We start from the raw sequence: 15,812 nt of genomic DNA on the forward strand, positions 1-15,812 counted from the left end.
TTTTCTTCTTTTTATTATCATACTTTAAGTTCTGGGGTACACATGCAGAATGTGCAGGTTTGTTACATAAGTATACACATGCCATGGTGGTTTGCTGCGTCCATCAACCTGTCATCTACATTAGGTATTTTTCTTAAAGCTATCCCTCCCCTAGGCCCCTGCCCCCGACAAGCCCTGGTGTGTGATGTTCCCCTCCCTGAGTCCGTGTGTTCTCATTGTTCAACTCCCGCTTATGAGTGAGAACATGCGGTGTTTAGTTTTGAAACTGCAATGAAATAGGACTTCAGCCCTGCCCAGGCAAAGTTGCTACTACAATTAAAGATAGCATGGTACTTCAAGAAGACCAAAGTGCGATCTACAAGGAAATAGATGCCTCCTTGCTTATCTTTCTTTCTTATAGTACTTCTGGTGATTACGTATCAGTACATAGAGGAATCGACCTATTTTTCAAATCAATCAGTTTAGCAAAATGTTGAAGGCCAAAGAGTAAGAAAGTTAAGTACTTATTAGTTCATATTAATGAAATCAAAATGCAGATCTTTCCTACACAAGTAGGAAAAAGAGGCCTGAAACCCACCAATTCTTATCTGCCCGATCTGATCTGATTGCTTACTGATATGCTTTAGTAGATTTCACCATGCTATACTGTGTAAAATACACGTGTAGCATCCCGCCCTGGTGAAGAAGCCGAATTTGGCTGTCTTTTCCTGACCCTCTTATTTCTAAAATGCTCTTCTGTGAAATTCTTCCGGTGAAAGGTACAAACCAAATACTATCGGGCAATTTGAGCAAGAACATTAAATATAGGTTATATGATACAGATAAAATCACTGAATAATATTCCATGAATCTACAACCTTTCTTCATTCCAATGGTTACAGAGTTTGTAGAAGTATGTGTTTTCTAAGTGAAATAACTACTTGGCTCCTTGGAACCAACTATTAATAAAGCGTATTGAATCATCCTTAGAAAACTTGAATGTCCCACCCGTCCTTAAATTACTAGAAGATAAGAAAGTTGATAAGATTAAAAAGTAGAAAGGACCCTGAAGAGAGCTGCGCCTAGAGTTAGCAAGACGGGACTGTTAGTTTCAAAGTAGCGGGGAGAGAAGAGGCCTGCCTGGCCGGGGCTGGGAATCCTAAGGGGCTTGAGAACGACTAGCAGGGAGATCCAGGGAACTGGGAGAGAGACGGATGGGTGGTGCCCTGCAGACCTGTGGATCGAAATAAGGGTTCCTGGGAGGCAACTGTGGGATCAGGGATCGACAGGACATGGGATCTGAGACTTGGGTGAGATTGTTGACTGAGGAAGGTGCGCTGGGGGCTGGGAAAAGTCTGGGGCCCGAGGAAGGGGGTTCTGGGCCGCAGGCCGAGGCAATGGGGAGGCCATGGGGTAATTAAGAGCCGGGAACTAAAATTATGGGGGCTATTGCAAAGATGACACCTAGGGCTGGGTGAGTTGAGAGGTGTGGACGAGGCGCGGGATGTGCCCAGGGACCTCGGAGAGAGGATCGGGCCGTGGGGCGGAGGAGACAGACGTGTAAGTGCGGGGTGAAGGAAGGGATGCAGAGGCTAAGTGGGGTTGAGAGGGGGTGCTGTGGCAGATCTGGGGGGGCCGAACAGAAGTGCACAACGTGAGTTGGATGGGGGCTACAGAAGAGCAGACGGGGACGTGGGGCTAGGCAGGGGCCGCGGCGGGCTGAGCCGCAGATCCGCAAGGACTAGGGGCGTGGGGCGGGGAGCCCGGGAGAGGCGGGCACTGGGCAGGCGCCCCACTGTACCAGGCTGCGCAGATTGTCCTCCTGAGACTGGACCGTGAGAGCGGCAGTCCCGGTCAGCGTCCGGCGAGTAAAGTCGACGCTGCAGCGCAGGTGCAGGTGCTTGGTCCGGCAGACGGAAGCCGGAGAGGCCAACGAACAGGTATCCACTACCTCGGGCATGGCTCTGGGGAATCACACCACACTACAACTACACCCTAACGCTCAGCTACCAGACTCGCCGATAGAGAACCTGAGGAGGAGGGATAGAGGTAAAGAAGCAGGGGAGGGATTTGCGGTGCACGCCGGGAAAGGAAGTTTCTTAACGTCAGCCGAGCGTTGGGGGATGAGTGAAGGAACTACAAGTTCCATGGTGCCGCGCGGAAGCGGGCGCTTGGCTACCTGGGAGCGTGTGTGTTAGGGGTGTTGAGGGGGATCGAGAGTGCTGCTGGAGCTGGGGAAGAAGAGCAGGGGAGTCTGGACAGTTAGAAGAAGGGTGGCCTGAGGGAAATGATGAGAAGTGGAGGGGGAGATAAAACAGAACACTACCATTTTGGCTCCGTTCAACTTCCGTGGAAGTTGTGGTGGCAAACATAAGAAAATCAGGTCATGGGTGCGTGCATGCAGCGACGGCCGGGCGGAGCAAAAACGTAGAAAAGGCCTATCAGAAGACAGTCATCTGTGCAGTTCCTCGTTAGTATAGTGGTGAGTATCCCCGCCTGTCACGCGGGAGACCGGGGTTCGATTCCCCGACGGGGAGGCACGAGAGGTTCTTTTGTTTTGGCAATTCAAGGTTTAAACGGTTGTTTTGTCAGTTTGAATGTTTATTATGTACATCCCCAGACCCTGCAGCTCTCAAACGGAGAAAGCCAACATTCCCATCTTAGAAACTAATGAATTTCTATAAAAGTTATACACTGGCCGCAATGGGAGTGCAGAGCTGGGACGTCTAGCTCAGCTCTGGGGCCCTTGTGGCAGGTGAAGGAGGATTGAAGGATGCCTTGCCTTTAGGGTGGGGCCTCAAAATTAAAACTGGAAAAATTGGAAGAGGCTAGGTTTCGAAGGACCTTAAACAGGTGGCCTTTTAATCCTGGATGCATTAGTGGGGGACCCATTGAAGAGTTTTCAGCAGGGGACTGATAACGCATGGTTAGACTCATGTTGTAAAATGTGGTATCAAAACCATTAGCAGGAGATTTAGGAAACTGTTAAAATGGCTCAATCAGAAGATGCTGGGAGCCTGACATAGGTAAGTAGTAAGTTAGGATAGAGAGGAAGGAATGAATGGTAGGAATACTTAGGTAAGTGGATTCACAGATTGAGAAGAGACTAAGGGGGCCCAGTCTTTCGGCTTCAGTGGCTGGCTAGTCATTAACCAGAGGTAGTAGTCTATAGGAAGAGGACAGTATGTTAGGCTGTACTTCCATTGCTATAAATACCTGAGACTGGGCAATTTATAAGAAAAGAGGTTTAATTGGCTTACAGTTATGCAGGCTGTACAAGAAGCATAGCTCCGGTATTTTTCTGGGTAGGTCTCAGGAAGCTTACAATCATGGCAGAAGGTAAAGAAGGAGCAGGCCTCTACATGGCCAGAGCAGGAGCAAGAGATTGGGGGTCCAGTGCCACGCTCTTAAACAATCAGAGCCTACAAGACACTGTGGCGAGGACAGCACCAGGCCATGAGGGATCTGCCCCTGTGACCCAAACACCTCCCACCAGGCCCCACCTCCAACACTGGAGATTATAATTCAACATGAGATTTGGTAGGGACATATATTCAAACTAAATCAGACAGATTTAAGGGGAAGACGCTAAATTCAACGTTGGACAGATGAAATTTGAGAACCTATGAGGGTCGAAGCGGAGATGTCCATGAGTCACTTGGATATTTAAGTCCATAGCTCTGGGGAAGTGTCAGGTAGACATGACCACGTCACAAAACGTGGTGGATCAAATTATGACAGTGGGTAAGCTCAACCCAAGAAGAGTGTGTAAAGATAAGGGTAATGAAAACAGGTTGGAAGGTGAGAGAACACCAGAATTTTTTTTTTTTAAAGGGCTAGAGGAAGAGAAACTTATGAAATAAACCAGGAAGAGCCAGCCATCAATACCAGATGCGGTCCAGAGGACCACCGAAGTGAGAAGTGAAAATTCTCTAGATTTCACTTCTAGTGGGGCAGTGGGGTGAGAGTGGGGAAGGTGGTGGTTTTGTTGACTGTTGTGATTTGGTTGAAGATGGAAGCCAGAGAGTAGTGGATTGAGCAATGAAGAGAAGAGGGAGGTGGAGCATAAACCACTGTCAAGTTGCTTGGCCAATGTGAGAAGGGAAGATAAAGGGGCAGCTAGAGAGGAATGCAGCATTGAAAAAGCTTTTTTTTTTTTTGAGACAGTCTCACCCTGTCGCCCAGGCTGAAGTGCAGTGGCGCGATCTCGGCTCACTGCAAGCTCCACCTCCCAAGTTCACACCATTCTCCTGCCTCAGCCTCTCGAGTAGCTAGGACTACAGGTGCCTGCCACCATGCCTGGCTAATTTTTTTGTATTTTTAGTACAGACGGAGTTTCACTGTGTTAGCCGGGATGGTCTCGATCTCCTCACCTGTGATCTGCCCACCTGGGCCTCCCAAAGTGCTGGGATTACAGGCGTGAGCCACCGTGCCCGGCCAAGAAAGTATTTTTTAAATTTTTGCTTTTTAGGGCAAGAGAAATTTTAACATGTTTAGATATAGAGGTGAAAGAGCTTCTGGAGAAGAGGAAAGTTTCTGCAGAAGGATCGACTCAGAGGCAAAAAGGTAGAGAAGAAGACGAAAGTAAAAATTTCAGAGGTGTGAGGGATAGTGGATGGATTGAGGATGCTGGTATGGCTCAATTCTCTATCAAAACTGATGAAATTTGGCTCCAGCAACAACAACAACAACAACAAAATAAACAGCAGTATTTCTGGATATCCTTGTATTGGCCTCTGCAAGCTAAAGCAAAACAAAATAAAACAAAAAAAATCCCAAACTATGAATTCTAATACCTTACACCTGCATAGGTCCTAATTCACAGGATGTAAGAATTTGTGATCAACATTTGCATTTTGGGTTTTTTGGGCAAGATTTTGTCCTGTTGCCCAGGCTGGATACAGTGGCGTGATCACGGCTAACTGCACATTCAACCTCCTGGACTCAAGCAATTCTCGTGCCTCAGCCTCCCAAGTAGCTGGGACTACAGGCACCTGCCACCATGCCTGGCTAGTTTTATATTTTTTGTAGAGACGGGGTTTTGCCACATTGCCCAGGCTGGTCTCAAATTTCTGGGCTCAAGGGATCCACCTGCCTTGGCCTCCTAAAGTGCTGGGATTACAGGTGTAAGCCACCACGCAGAGCCACAAACATTTTTTGAGGTCACCAAATCTAGGGTGACAAATACAATAGATGCCATAGAATTCATTTATTCAAATAATACACAATCAAATCATCTTCTTTATCTAGTATGGAGAAAGGGTAGTTTGTTTTAATAAGAACATCATTATCATCTTCTATTATTGATTACCAGGAACCCACAGAGTTTATGCCACTTGTGTTTAAATGAAAATATCCACAGACAACCACAAATAAATTCCTCCATTAATATATTCATCAAATAATAAATACATAGTAGGAATTGTTTTGTGAGATGCCACTCATCCCAAATATAGAATGTACAAAATTCGCAGTTTACAAGCAATTGGAGTATTATTGATCTCCAATGGGAAATTGAGAATGCTTCAAAAAATGAAGCTTTCCACTGCATCTATAAAAGAAGGGTAAGGCTGGGCACAGTGACCCACACCTGTAATCCCAGCACTTTGGGAAGCTGAGGCAAGCAGATCGCTTGAGCCCAGGAGTTCAAGTTCAGCCTGGGCAATGTGGTGAATCCCTGTCTCTACAAATAATAGTACTAACAATAATAAAAGAAGAGTAATATCAGGGTCTAGTTACCAAAGGAGACTTAAAGATGAAAAGATGATCTATATAAAATATTATGAAAAGAAATAATACCTATATTTATAGAGCCATATGAACAGGAAGAATTCCAGCCCTGTTGTTCACCTGGAAATGTTACTTAATCCCTCAATCCCCTCAGGATAATTGAGGAACCTGTGGCCCATGGAGTTGTTGAAAAGATGAAATGAGATAAAGTATGGGAACTGCTTGGCATTGTGATTGGCACAGATTGGGCATTTGTTACATGTTAGCTAATATGATTATTGCAGTTGGCTTTTATTTTGTCTATTTTAACCACTTTAATGTTACTTTTCCTTGATGTGTTAGCAAGAGCTTTTAAGACAGCCTGGGAAATGAGAAGCAACCATGGTTTGTACAGCAAAACAAGTCACACCAAATTAGGCCTCTAAAAAGGAATGGCAACATTAGCAAAGATCATATGTTTTGAAATGCATTTACGGGGAATTTCAATTGTTGCACAAATGCTTCCCTTAAAAGGGCAAAAAGACTTTACATTGTTTTCTCCCCTTCCTTTACATATACCTTTCCTTTCTTGAAATAGTCAGTGTAATTTGCAGATATTTATTAAATGCATTCTACTACATTGTGCTACCTAGAAAATAATTGGGGAAGGCTCTGTCTTACCTCTTGGATAATTTATACTCTAGTACCCAGCTATACTAATGACCTAAGACAACATGGTGTTAAGAGGAGACTAAGGCCCAAGGAAAACTATACATGAAATTCTAGAGGGACAAGTTCTATCCCTTTGGGGAAGGTCAAGAATAACGTCATGATTGACATAGCATTTGAGATGGGATTTGAAGGATGAGCAGAATATTAATAGGAAAAATGGTAGGATTGAGTATGGGGAGTGGGAGGTGGGCAGATTTTCAGATGGACTTAGCAGGAATCAAGGCATGGGGCCAGAAGTAGAGATGTGTTTGGAAAAGAACAATTCTGAAGGTACAAAATCCTACAGGTTAATGCAGTGCCCTCACACACTTCTCAGTAATCTGCCTTTCTTCTTTCCTCTCCAGGTTATACATCTGGCATGACAAAGATCATTAGTTGTCCTCTAATACCTATATATCTTTTCATCCTTAGTAGTAAAACCTTCCATGTTTAGCTGGACACATGGCCACACGGAAGTAGATATTTCCCTTCTTTGCAGTTAGACCATGTCATTAAGTTCTGCCCAATGGGATGTAAGTGGAATTGTCAATTACAACTCCTGAGAAGTGTCTTTAACAGTAACTTTATTTTTCTTTTTAGCCTTTTCTCTATTCTTTTCCTGGAAGGTAGATAAGATACATTGATGGCTAGAGCTCTAACTACCCTGTTGTATCATGAGGTTGGAGCTGTGTGCTGAGAGTGGTGGAGGAGCAAAGTAGAAGGAGCCATGAGCTGGAAATAGCCAGGTCTCTGGGGATCATGGAACCCCCATGTGAACTGCTCTGAATTTCTTATCTTTGAGAAAGAAAGAAATATCTACTTTGTTTAAGACAGTGTTATCTTGGGTTTTCTGTCCTCTACAGGGAACTCAATCTTTCCCAAGACTCCTGGTCTCAGTTGGGTGAGTTTATCAGTTTTGCCCCAGATACTTGCCCTTATCTGTTGGTTTTCCACCACATTATCGTGGACAGATCTTTCTTCCTTCTTGCTTGTGTTATCTGCTAGAGCATTCTTTCTAACGTAATCATCTCACTCCCCTGCTGAAAATCCTTCAAGGTCTTACTAACATTGCCGGTTGATATTGTCTACCTTTTTTGATTTAAGGCCCATTTTCAAATACTAGAATTTTTGGCGTAAAATCCAAGGGATTAAAAGATGAATGTGGGCTTTTGTTTTTTCAAGAAAGCTTTGGCAAACTTTTTTAAATAACCAGTTATTCACAGTATATTATAATACTATTATATTTGTATGCTTTTATGATTTTTTAAATCTGAAATTATATTAAAATGAAAGATGAGTCTCATTTCTTGTGTAAGTTCACTTTTTTGTTGTTATTTTGGCATTTGATGTTTGTAAGAGTTGAGAATCCTAATTTTTTGAAGAATGACATGGAAGACTGCAGCACTACTTCTGGACTCCACACTTGGGTGCTCTTCGAGACCATGTTGCCATTTAAACAGAATGGCTTTCTCCCTTTGCTCTGCCTGCTTATGTGGTCTAGCTAGCTCCTGATTAAACTCTGCCTCTTGCCTCTTTTTTGCAGAATTGTGTATCCTCTGCATGCATCAAAATATCACACTATACCCCATAAATACGTACACTTTTTATGTCAATTAAAACAAAAAACAAAAAAAGAAATGTGTATCCCCCTTTACACTAAGTTAAATCATTCAGTTTATTATCTCCAAAGTAGTATAAACCCCCAGTTTTAAATCAAACATTTCTTTTTGTTTTTCTTTTTTTTTTCCTTTGTTTTTTATTTTATTTTATTTTATTTTTTTTTGACCAGGTCTTGGTCTGTCACCCAGGCTGAAGTACAGTGGCATGATCTCAGATCATCGCCACCTCTGTCTCCTGGGCGTGCAAGTGATCCTCCACCTGAGCCTCCTGAGTAGCTGGGACCACAGGCACAAGCCACCACACCCAGCTAATTTTTGCATGTATATATATATATATATATATACATATATATTTTTTTTTTTTTTTTTTTTTTGTAGAGACAGGGTTTTGCCATGTTGCCCAGGCTGGTCTCGAGCTCCTGAGCTCAAGAAGTGTGCCCATCTCAGCCTGGTGTGGCAGGCCAGGTCTCACTAATGCAGGCCTCCATAACAACTGTTTCAGTGCTGACCAAGTGGTTAAGTTCGACATTAAAAGCCGGTGCCCCATACAAAGGCTGGGATGTAACAAAAGCCCACCAAGAGTTGTGCCCAGGCCTTCCCTGAACCTTAAAGCATGGTTAAACAAGTTCATTGGGAGTCTGAAGGAACTCCCCAAACCTCCCTGATTTAGCAGGAGACAAGATCAGGGTAATCACCCCAGCATCTGCACCCATTTAGATTAAGTAAATTTACTGATGCTCCACAGAAAGGTCTTCAAGACTCAGACCTTAGTCACAGACGAAAAGAAGTTAATCATTTATGTCTTTTGATGAATGCACACTTCCATGTAGACGTATAGCTTAGAAGGTATATAAGCTCTGGAAAACTTTGTAATTTTGAGTTGGTCTGGTGATAATCTCCAGGCCTTCTCCTTAGGAAAAAAATAAAAGTCACTATTCCTATAACCGGTTACAGGACTGTACCTTCACGTCAGCCTACCTCACAACTCCACATCTTTCCTTATGTGTTATTTCTCCAGAAATATGTTGCTCCTCTTTGCTTTCTCCACATTCTGCCTGGAAAATTCCCTGACTGGCAACCTGCAGTAGTTGGCAAAGTGAGAACATGTTGGGTAGACCCGGGAGGTGAATTGAAGGGGAAGGCATGTGAGGACTTGAAAGAACCTCACATGCCTTGGGAAGGAGCTTGGAACTTACCTTTAAGGCTGCAGGAAGTCGACAACTCTTAACCAGAATATGCATGGTCGGTACTTGTCTTTTAGAAAGATTGCTCTGTGGCAGCATGGGAGACAGATTAGAGGAGGTGTACACAGGAGGAGAGAAAATAAACTCCCAAGCCCATGCATCCTCTTGCCCTCTTCCCTTGTTGCTTTAAAAGGCAAACATGTAGGTCTTTTCCATTGAGAAAGTTTTATTGGTAATTATTATAGGAAAACAGACTGGAGAGAGAACAAAAGTAGGAGCTGGGAGAGCAATTCTCAGGTGAGAGATGATGGTGGCTTGGACACAGGAGTCAGCAGTAGCATTAGTAAGAAATGATCAAATTCAGCATAAATTTTGAAGGCAGACCTACTATGATTTCTTGGCAGTTTAGATATGGAGTATGAGGGAAAGCGCAGAGTCAAGGATAATGCCAAGACTTTTGACCTGATAAACCAGGAAAATGTAGTAGGATTAGCTGAGAAGGAGAGATCGTGGGAGAAGCAGACTGGAGTGGGGGAGGGTAAATTCAGGAGTCCAGTCATTTTTTTTCCCCTAATTTTATTTACTTATTTATTTAGAGACAGCGGTCTTGCTATGTTACCCAAGCTGGTCATGAGGTCCTGGCCTCAAACCATCCTCCTGCCTGAGCCTCCCAAAGTGGTGGGATTACAGGTGTGAGCCACTATGCCCAACTGTCAATCTTTCACATATTCAGTCTGAAGTGTCTGTGACTCGAGGGGAGTTGCCGAGTAGGCAGTTGGACATATGAGTCCAGAAGAAAAGCTGGAACTGGGTTGGAGATACACATTTGGGAGTTCAGCATGTGGATGGCACAGGGAGAAAAAGAGACACTAGCCATGTGTCTCTTTTTGGAGACTGGAGACTGGAAAGGAATGGCCTCGATGAAGAAGGAAAACCAAGGAAGTCTGTGTCTTGGATGACAAGTGATATCTGGAAAAATAAAGGAGCGGTGTGGTCAGGAAGCCTGATGAAATTCTGACTATGGATGACTCACTGTTTTGTGTAGAAAGGGGGAAGAGAATTTATTCTAAAAATTTGTTCATATCTTCATAAAATACTTCTGGAGGGATGCTCAAGAAACTCATGGTATTGTTTGCCTGTGTGGACAGAGAAGGAAGGCCAAGGATCTGAGGTGAGAGGTAGATATTTCAACTGAATAATCTTGTAAGCCTTTTGAATTTTAATGTGAATATATTTCTCAGTCAAAAGGTTATTTATTGATATGAAAAAAATAAAGGTCACTGGAGTCCCCAACCACAAACAAAAGCAGCCTTTGCTGACTTCCTGTGGACTACATAGTGTCTACCACTGGCCCCGTGGGGCTCTGCAGCTTCCATTTGAGTGGCTGGACACACCCTGCGTCAGCCATGCTGAATCAAGGTGTTTAAGCTCTCTGCACTCTCTTGCCCTTCCTTGAGCCTGCATGCCCTTCCCGCTCCCACTCTTCCCACAACCTTGGCAGGGTTCTCCTCCTCCCCTTCAGGACTCTGCCCCCCACCCTCCAGTCTGGGCTAGAGTCTAGTAGAATCTCCATCGCTAAGAGAAAAAGGTACATATGACACTCTTCTCTTCCTCCCTTCGGTGTGTAAACAAATAGAAGAAATTATTTCAGCCACCTTTTTAATGTTCACCTTACAACATAGTTGAGGCAATCCTGACCAGTTTCTCCATCTTCTGTGAAATTTCTCCTTCCTTGTGCAGCCATGCACGCGAATTCTATATTTATAGTCACATCTCCAGTCTGTTGTGCATGTCAAGAAAAGGTTTGGGACAGGGTGTGGCAGCTCATACCTGTAATCCCAGCACTTTGGGAGGCCAAGGTGGGCAGATCACCAGGTCAGGAGATCGAAACCATGTTGGCCAATATGGTGAAAACCCATCGCTACTAAAAATATAAAAATTAGCCAGCCTTGGTGGCATGCACCTGTAGTTCCAGCTATTTGGGAGGCTAAGGCAGGAGAATTGCTTGAACCTAGGAGGCAGAGATTGTAGTGAGCCGAAATCGCACCACTGCACTACAGCGTGGTAACAGAGCAAGACTCCATCTCAAAAACAAAACAAAACAAAACAAGGTTTGGGCAGTTGGAAAAGCCAAAATGAAAGAAGCACGAGAAAAAGTTCTGCCAATTTTGTGAAATAGCGTAAGTGGTCTCCTCCCAGATCCCTTTCTGGCACGCCACCCCACCCCATGGTTGACCACAGACAGTCTGGAAAGCCTCCCCAGCCACCCATGTCTCCTCCCACGCAGTTCTGTCTTTTATTTCTCTGTTTGTGTCCTTGGGAGGGACTGGCCTGAACCAAATAGGCTGTCAAGCTGTCCTGAGTTGGAGCCAGACAGTGCCCACCATAGCATGGCCTTCTCTCTTAGGCCTCATAAAGTGTGTTTGAAGAGCAGCAGCGTCTGCGCCTCTTAGAAGCCTCATCGGAAATGCAGATCTTGGCGCGAGGCAGTGGCTCACGCCTGTAATCCCAACACTATGGAAGGCCGTGGTGGGCGGCCTCACTTGAGGTCAGGAGTTCGAGACCAGCCTGACCAACAGGGTGAAACCCCATCTCTACTAAAAGTACAAAAATTAGCTGGGCATCATGGTGTGCATACCTGCAATCCCAGCTACTTGGAAGGCTGAGTCTGAGGCATGGCATGCAACTATAATCCCAGCTCCCTGGGAGGCTGAGGCAGGAAAATTGCTTGAACCCAGGAGGTGGAGTTTGCAGTGAGCTGAGATCACACCACTGCACTACAGCCTGGACAACAGAGCAAGACTCCATCTCAAAAAAAAAAAAAAAAAAAAATGCAAATCTCAGGCCTGCCCTGACCTACTAGATCAGAATCCACATTTTATCCAGATTCCCAGGTGATCTGTGTGCATTTTAAATGAGCTCACTGCCTTAGAGGCTCAAGAAATACTTGGGGCATTGGAGAAAATTCAATTCAAGTGTTAATCAAACATGTCAGGACTCCAAATCAATAGTCTCTTAATACCCTAGTGTTATCCTCAACAAAGAAGTTACCACACTGCATCATTGTCAGTTTACTTGTCAGCCTTCCCTTCTAGATGGTGTGTCTTTAAGATCCTGACTGTATATTCTCCCTCTCAGCACATGACTGTTGTATGAATGAACAAATGTATAAATGAGCAAATGAGATTTCACAGGAGGTTCCAGGCATCCTTTTATTCAGTGTTTCACTCTGTGTTGACTTTGCGGCAAAGAAAAATCCACCTTCTGCACCTGCCCTTGTCCTCTGATGCCACCAGGCAATATGTATGTTTGCGATACAGAATGCCCACCCCCCAACTAATGGTAAACACTTTCAAAAACATTGTTATTGAAGCATACTATGCATTCATAAAAATGCACATAAGTGTATAGCTCACTCAACTTTATAAACTGAGCATGCTAGTGCAATCAGCACGCAGATCAGAAACAACATTACCACCACCGCACTAGATACCTCCCTTAAGTTCCCTTTCAGTCTCTATAAAATCCTGCTTCCTAGAGGTAACTGCTGCCTGACTTCCAATAGCATATTACCTTGACCTGTTTGGCTATTTATCTTTCCTTTGCATAAACAGACACATACAGTATATTCTGTCATGCCTGGCTCCTTGGCTCAACATTCCTTTTGCAAGATTTCTCCATAATGTTGTGTGTACATCTAGGTTGTGCATTCTCAGTGCTGTACAGTGTTCTATGTGTGGATATACCATGATTTACTTATCCTTTCAACCGTGGATAGACATGTGGGTGATTTCCAGTTCTGAGTTATTATTATGAATGGTGCTGCTCCATAGCAGTACATGTCTTTCGGTGAACAGATTGTAGCCAGGTTTTGACATGCTGCTTTGAAGTTTAGACAGTTGTACCCTGCCAGGAGATTTCCTTTAAGACCCCTGCACCAGTCCGGAAACATTCACTGCATTGCAGCAACCTGGTTCTGTAGTTGTTGACACAAATCCAACACCCTTCTCCCTACCCCAGCTTGAGTAGGAGTTAAAAGTAGATAAAGTAGGGAGGGAAGCTGTTTTCAAGTTACGAGAAAAAGCTCTTTACAACTGCTGGCCTTGGTCATACTTGATTTTCCTCTCATTCACTTCCGTTTCTTTTCCAGGTAAGCCTGATTGCAAGCTTTGTTGGACCTGTTTCTTTCTGACTCAGAGATTCCAGCTCAGCTTCCATTTTTCCCACTAAGTAGGCAGTGACATTTCATCACAGCAGGTACTTATACCTTTTGTTCTGATGACTTAAAGCACAAGCAGGTTTTGATAAGTGTTTGCAGGGTTTCATTTTCAAAAGTCCTATTTCTGTGTCGTATTTGTTGGCTTTGAGCCCAGCTTCTCTTGCTCTGCCAACAGAGCAGGTTATCCCCATTTGCCCGCGGAAATAACATTTTCATGAGCAAAGGCCAACCCAAAATGCTTTCCTCCTAAATGTTCTTCTCATCTACAAATCCATGTTTGAGGAACTATTATTTTGTAATTTCTTACAAAAGGCTTCTTTTATTTGAAATTCAGAGTTGAGTAAACCGGTGGAAGAGACTCAAATGGTTCACTCACCCTCTGCCCTCTCCGGCACATGTGTCTCAGGATTTCTTAAACCCAGCTGACCACTTCCGCATACCTCTGAGCCCTGGCCTCCTCCTCCCTTCCAAGCCGCTTCCCCTTGGCTTCCAAAGTAGCCCCCTTCTCCTTTCTTCCTCACACACACCCTACACCCCGCTCAGTTCTATCCAACCAATGCACAGTCCTGGAAGGCCCTCCATACCGACTTCTCTCACTTCTGCTCACTGCCCCGTTCTCCATAGATATATTCCCAGTGTATTTTTCTCTCGTTTGGTCATTAATTCTTCTTGACCATGAATGTCACATACCTATGTATGTATGTAGATGTATATATCATATATATATATGCAGTTAATCCTCATTATTCATGGATTTGGTGTTTACAAGTTTGCCTACTTGCCAAAATTTATTTGTTATCCCAAAATCAATATTTACAGAGCTTTTGTGGTCACTCTTGGACACACTCAGAGCTGTGAAAAATTTGAGTCTCCAGAGGCACACAGTCTCAACTGAGGTTAAACAAATTGACCCTCTGCCTTCTTGCTTCTGCGCTTATACTGTAAACAAGTGTCCTTTTTGCAGTCTAGTGTCACTTGTTTATACATTTTTGTGCTTTTCGTTGGTGGTTTTGCAGTTTAAAATGTTCGCCAAGTGGGTGCTGAAGTGCTGTCTAGGGTTAAGCACAAGAAGGCAACGATGTGCTTTAGGGAGAAAGTATGTGTGTTAGATAAGCTGCATCAAGCATGAGTTACAGTGCTGTTGGCTGCGATTTCAATGTTAACGAATCAACTACATATTACAAAAGTGTCTTTAAACAGAAAAACATGTACAATGAGATTTTGTATTGATTGATTGACGAAAATGTGAACAGAGGCTCTCAGGAGCCCCCACTTACTGTATTTCCCCTGGGAGCAAAGGTTCAGCATTCACTAATGCAATGTTTATGGTAACTTTCTAGGATGTAGTTACTGCAAATCATGAGAATCGACTGTATATATTTCTTGTCCTTCTGGTTAGTTTGTATTTGTTTTTTTATACCTCTCTCACTCTGTTCCCAAAGAAGTGGAGGGGGCAGTTTCTTCCAGGTATACCTTACAATTCTGTTGTCTCTGTTGCGGCCCCCAGCTCAGTACAAACAACAGAGCGGTCCTCAAAAGATTCAAAAGTAATAAAAGACAGGAATGGAGAAAGGAAGGAACAAAAGAAGGAAAGATGGCAGAACAAAAAGGCACACCTTGGAAGCTGAGGGTGCTGCTTATCTAAGCGGGCATGGCTTCCCGGAACTTCTCATCTCTCACTTCTTAAATGTTTTCCTCTTTATTTCATTGAATCATTGAACTAGAATAATACAATATCAGAAATCAAGTTATATTTTGTGATAGATTTGACTTTTTCTGCTGCTCTTTGCAAAGTCTAACAGAACAAACCTTCTAGGTTCTTTGATTTTTTTTTCAACCTTTTCTTCTCCCTCTCCTCATCCTCTACTCCTTGGTCTTCACTTGGAGAGGAACAATTCTAGAACTCCCAAACTCTAGGCCAAAAGGAAGTAGGCGCTCATGGCAGGCATAAACACACTTATGGTGAATTATCAGACACCTTTTGTGGGTAGTAAACAGCAGGGACGCGCACTTGTCCCTGGGAAGTTTGCAAACGTACTGGGAAAATGGGGACGATAAAATGAAACCACGAAAGATCAGTGTGGGAGACTGAATAATTAAAGGGAATCCAGGTGGACCAGTCACAAACGCTGCAGGAGCTCAATGGAGACATCAGTGGGCATCTTCCTGGAAGCAGTGAGGCTTGCATGGAAATAAAAAACAGGGGGTTCTAATTTTTGTTATTGTTCACCAATATCAGCAAAAAAGGTGGGCACACCCTCAACAAATGTTTGCAAATTCTTTACATGTGCTAATTAATCATATCTCAAGATGCAAAATACATTGAGGGCAAGGTTTACTCTTAACAATGGTCAATGTAAATCCTTACTTTAAATAAGCATCTTATAATTA

The 15,812-nt window shown here is 43.7% G+C and overlaps 1 protein-coding gene, 1 long non-coding RNA gene and 1 other non-coding gene across 5 annotated transcripts in view; 2 read left to right on the top strand and 1 right to left on the bottom strand.

The window, feature by feature from the left end:
- LTA4H (leukotriene A4 hydrolase) overlaps positions 1–2,080 on the bottom strand; it is a 35,545-nt gene extending 33,465 nt beyond the window's left edge. For all 3 annotated transcript variants that reach the window (XM_031650682.1, XM_031650681.1, XM_031650684.1), the window contains exon 1: positions 1,781–2,080. In XM_031650682.1, coding sequence (XP_031506542.1) covers positions 1,781–1,939 — 159 coding nt within the window. In that variant the 5' untranslated portion in view covers positions 1,940–2,080. The remainder of the gene's footprint in view (positions 1–1,780) is intronic.
- Positions 2,011–15,168, top strand: LOC110740745. Its single transcript, XR_004176166.1, has 2 exons — positions 2,011–2,461; positions 13,353–15,168. It is a non-coding gene; the product is annotated as an uncharacterized LOC110740745 (long non-coding RNA).
- Positions 2,445–2,516, top strand: TRNAD-GUC. Its single transcript has one exon. It is a non-coding gene; the product is annotated as a tRNA-Asp (tRNA).
- Positions 15,169–15,812: the final 644 nt, after the last annotated feature.

The sequence above is a fragment of the Papio anubis genome, chromosome 9, assembly GCF_008728515.1.
Source record: "Papio anubis isolate 15944 chromosome 9, Panubis1.0, whole genome shotgun sequence".
NCBI lineage: Eukaryota > Metazoa > Chordata > Mammalia > Primates > Cercopithecidae > Papio > Papio anubis.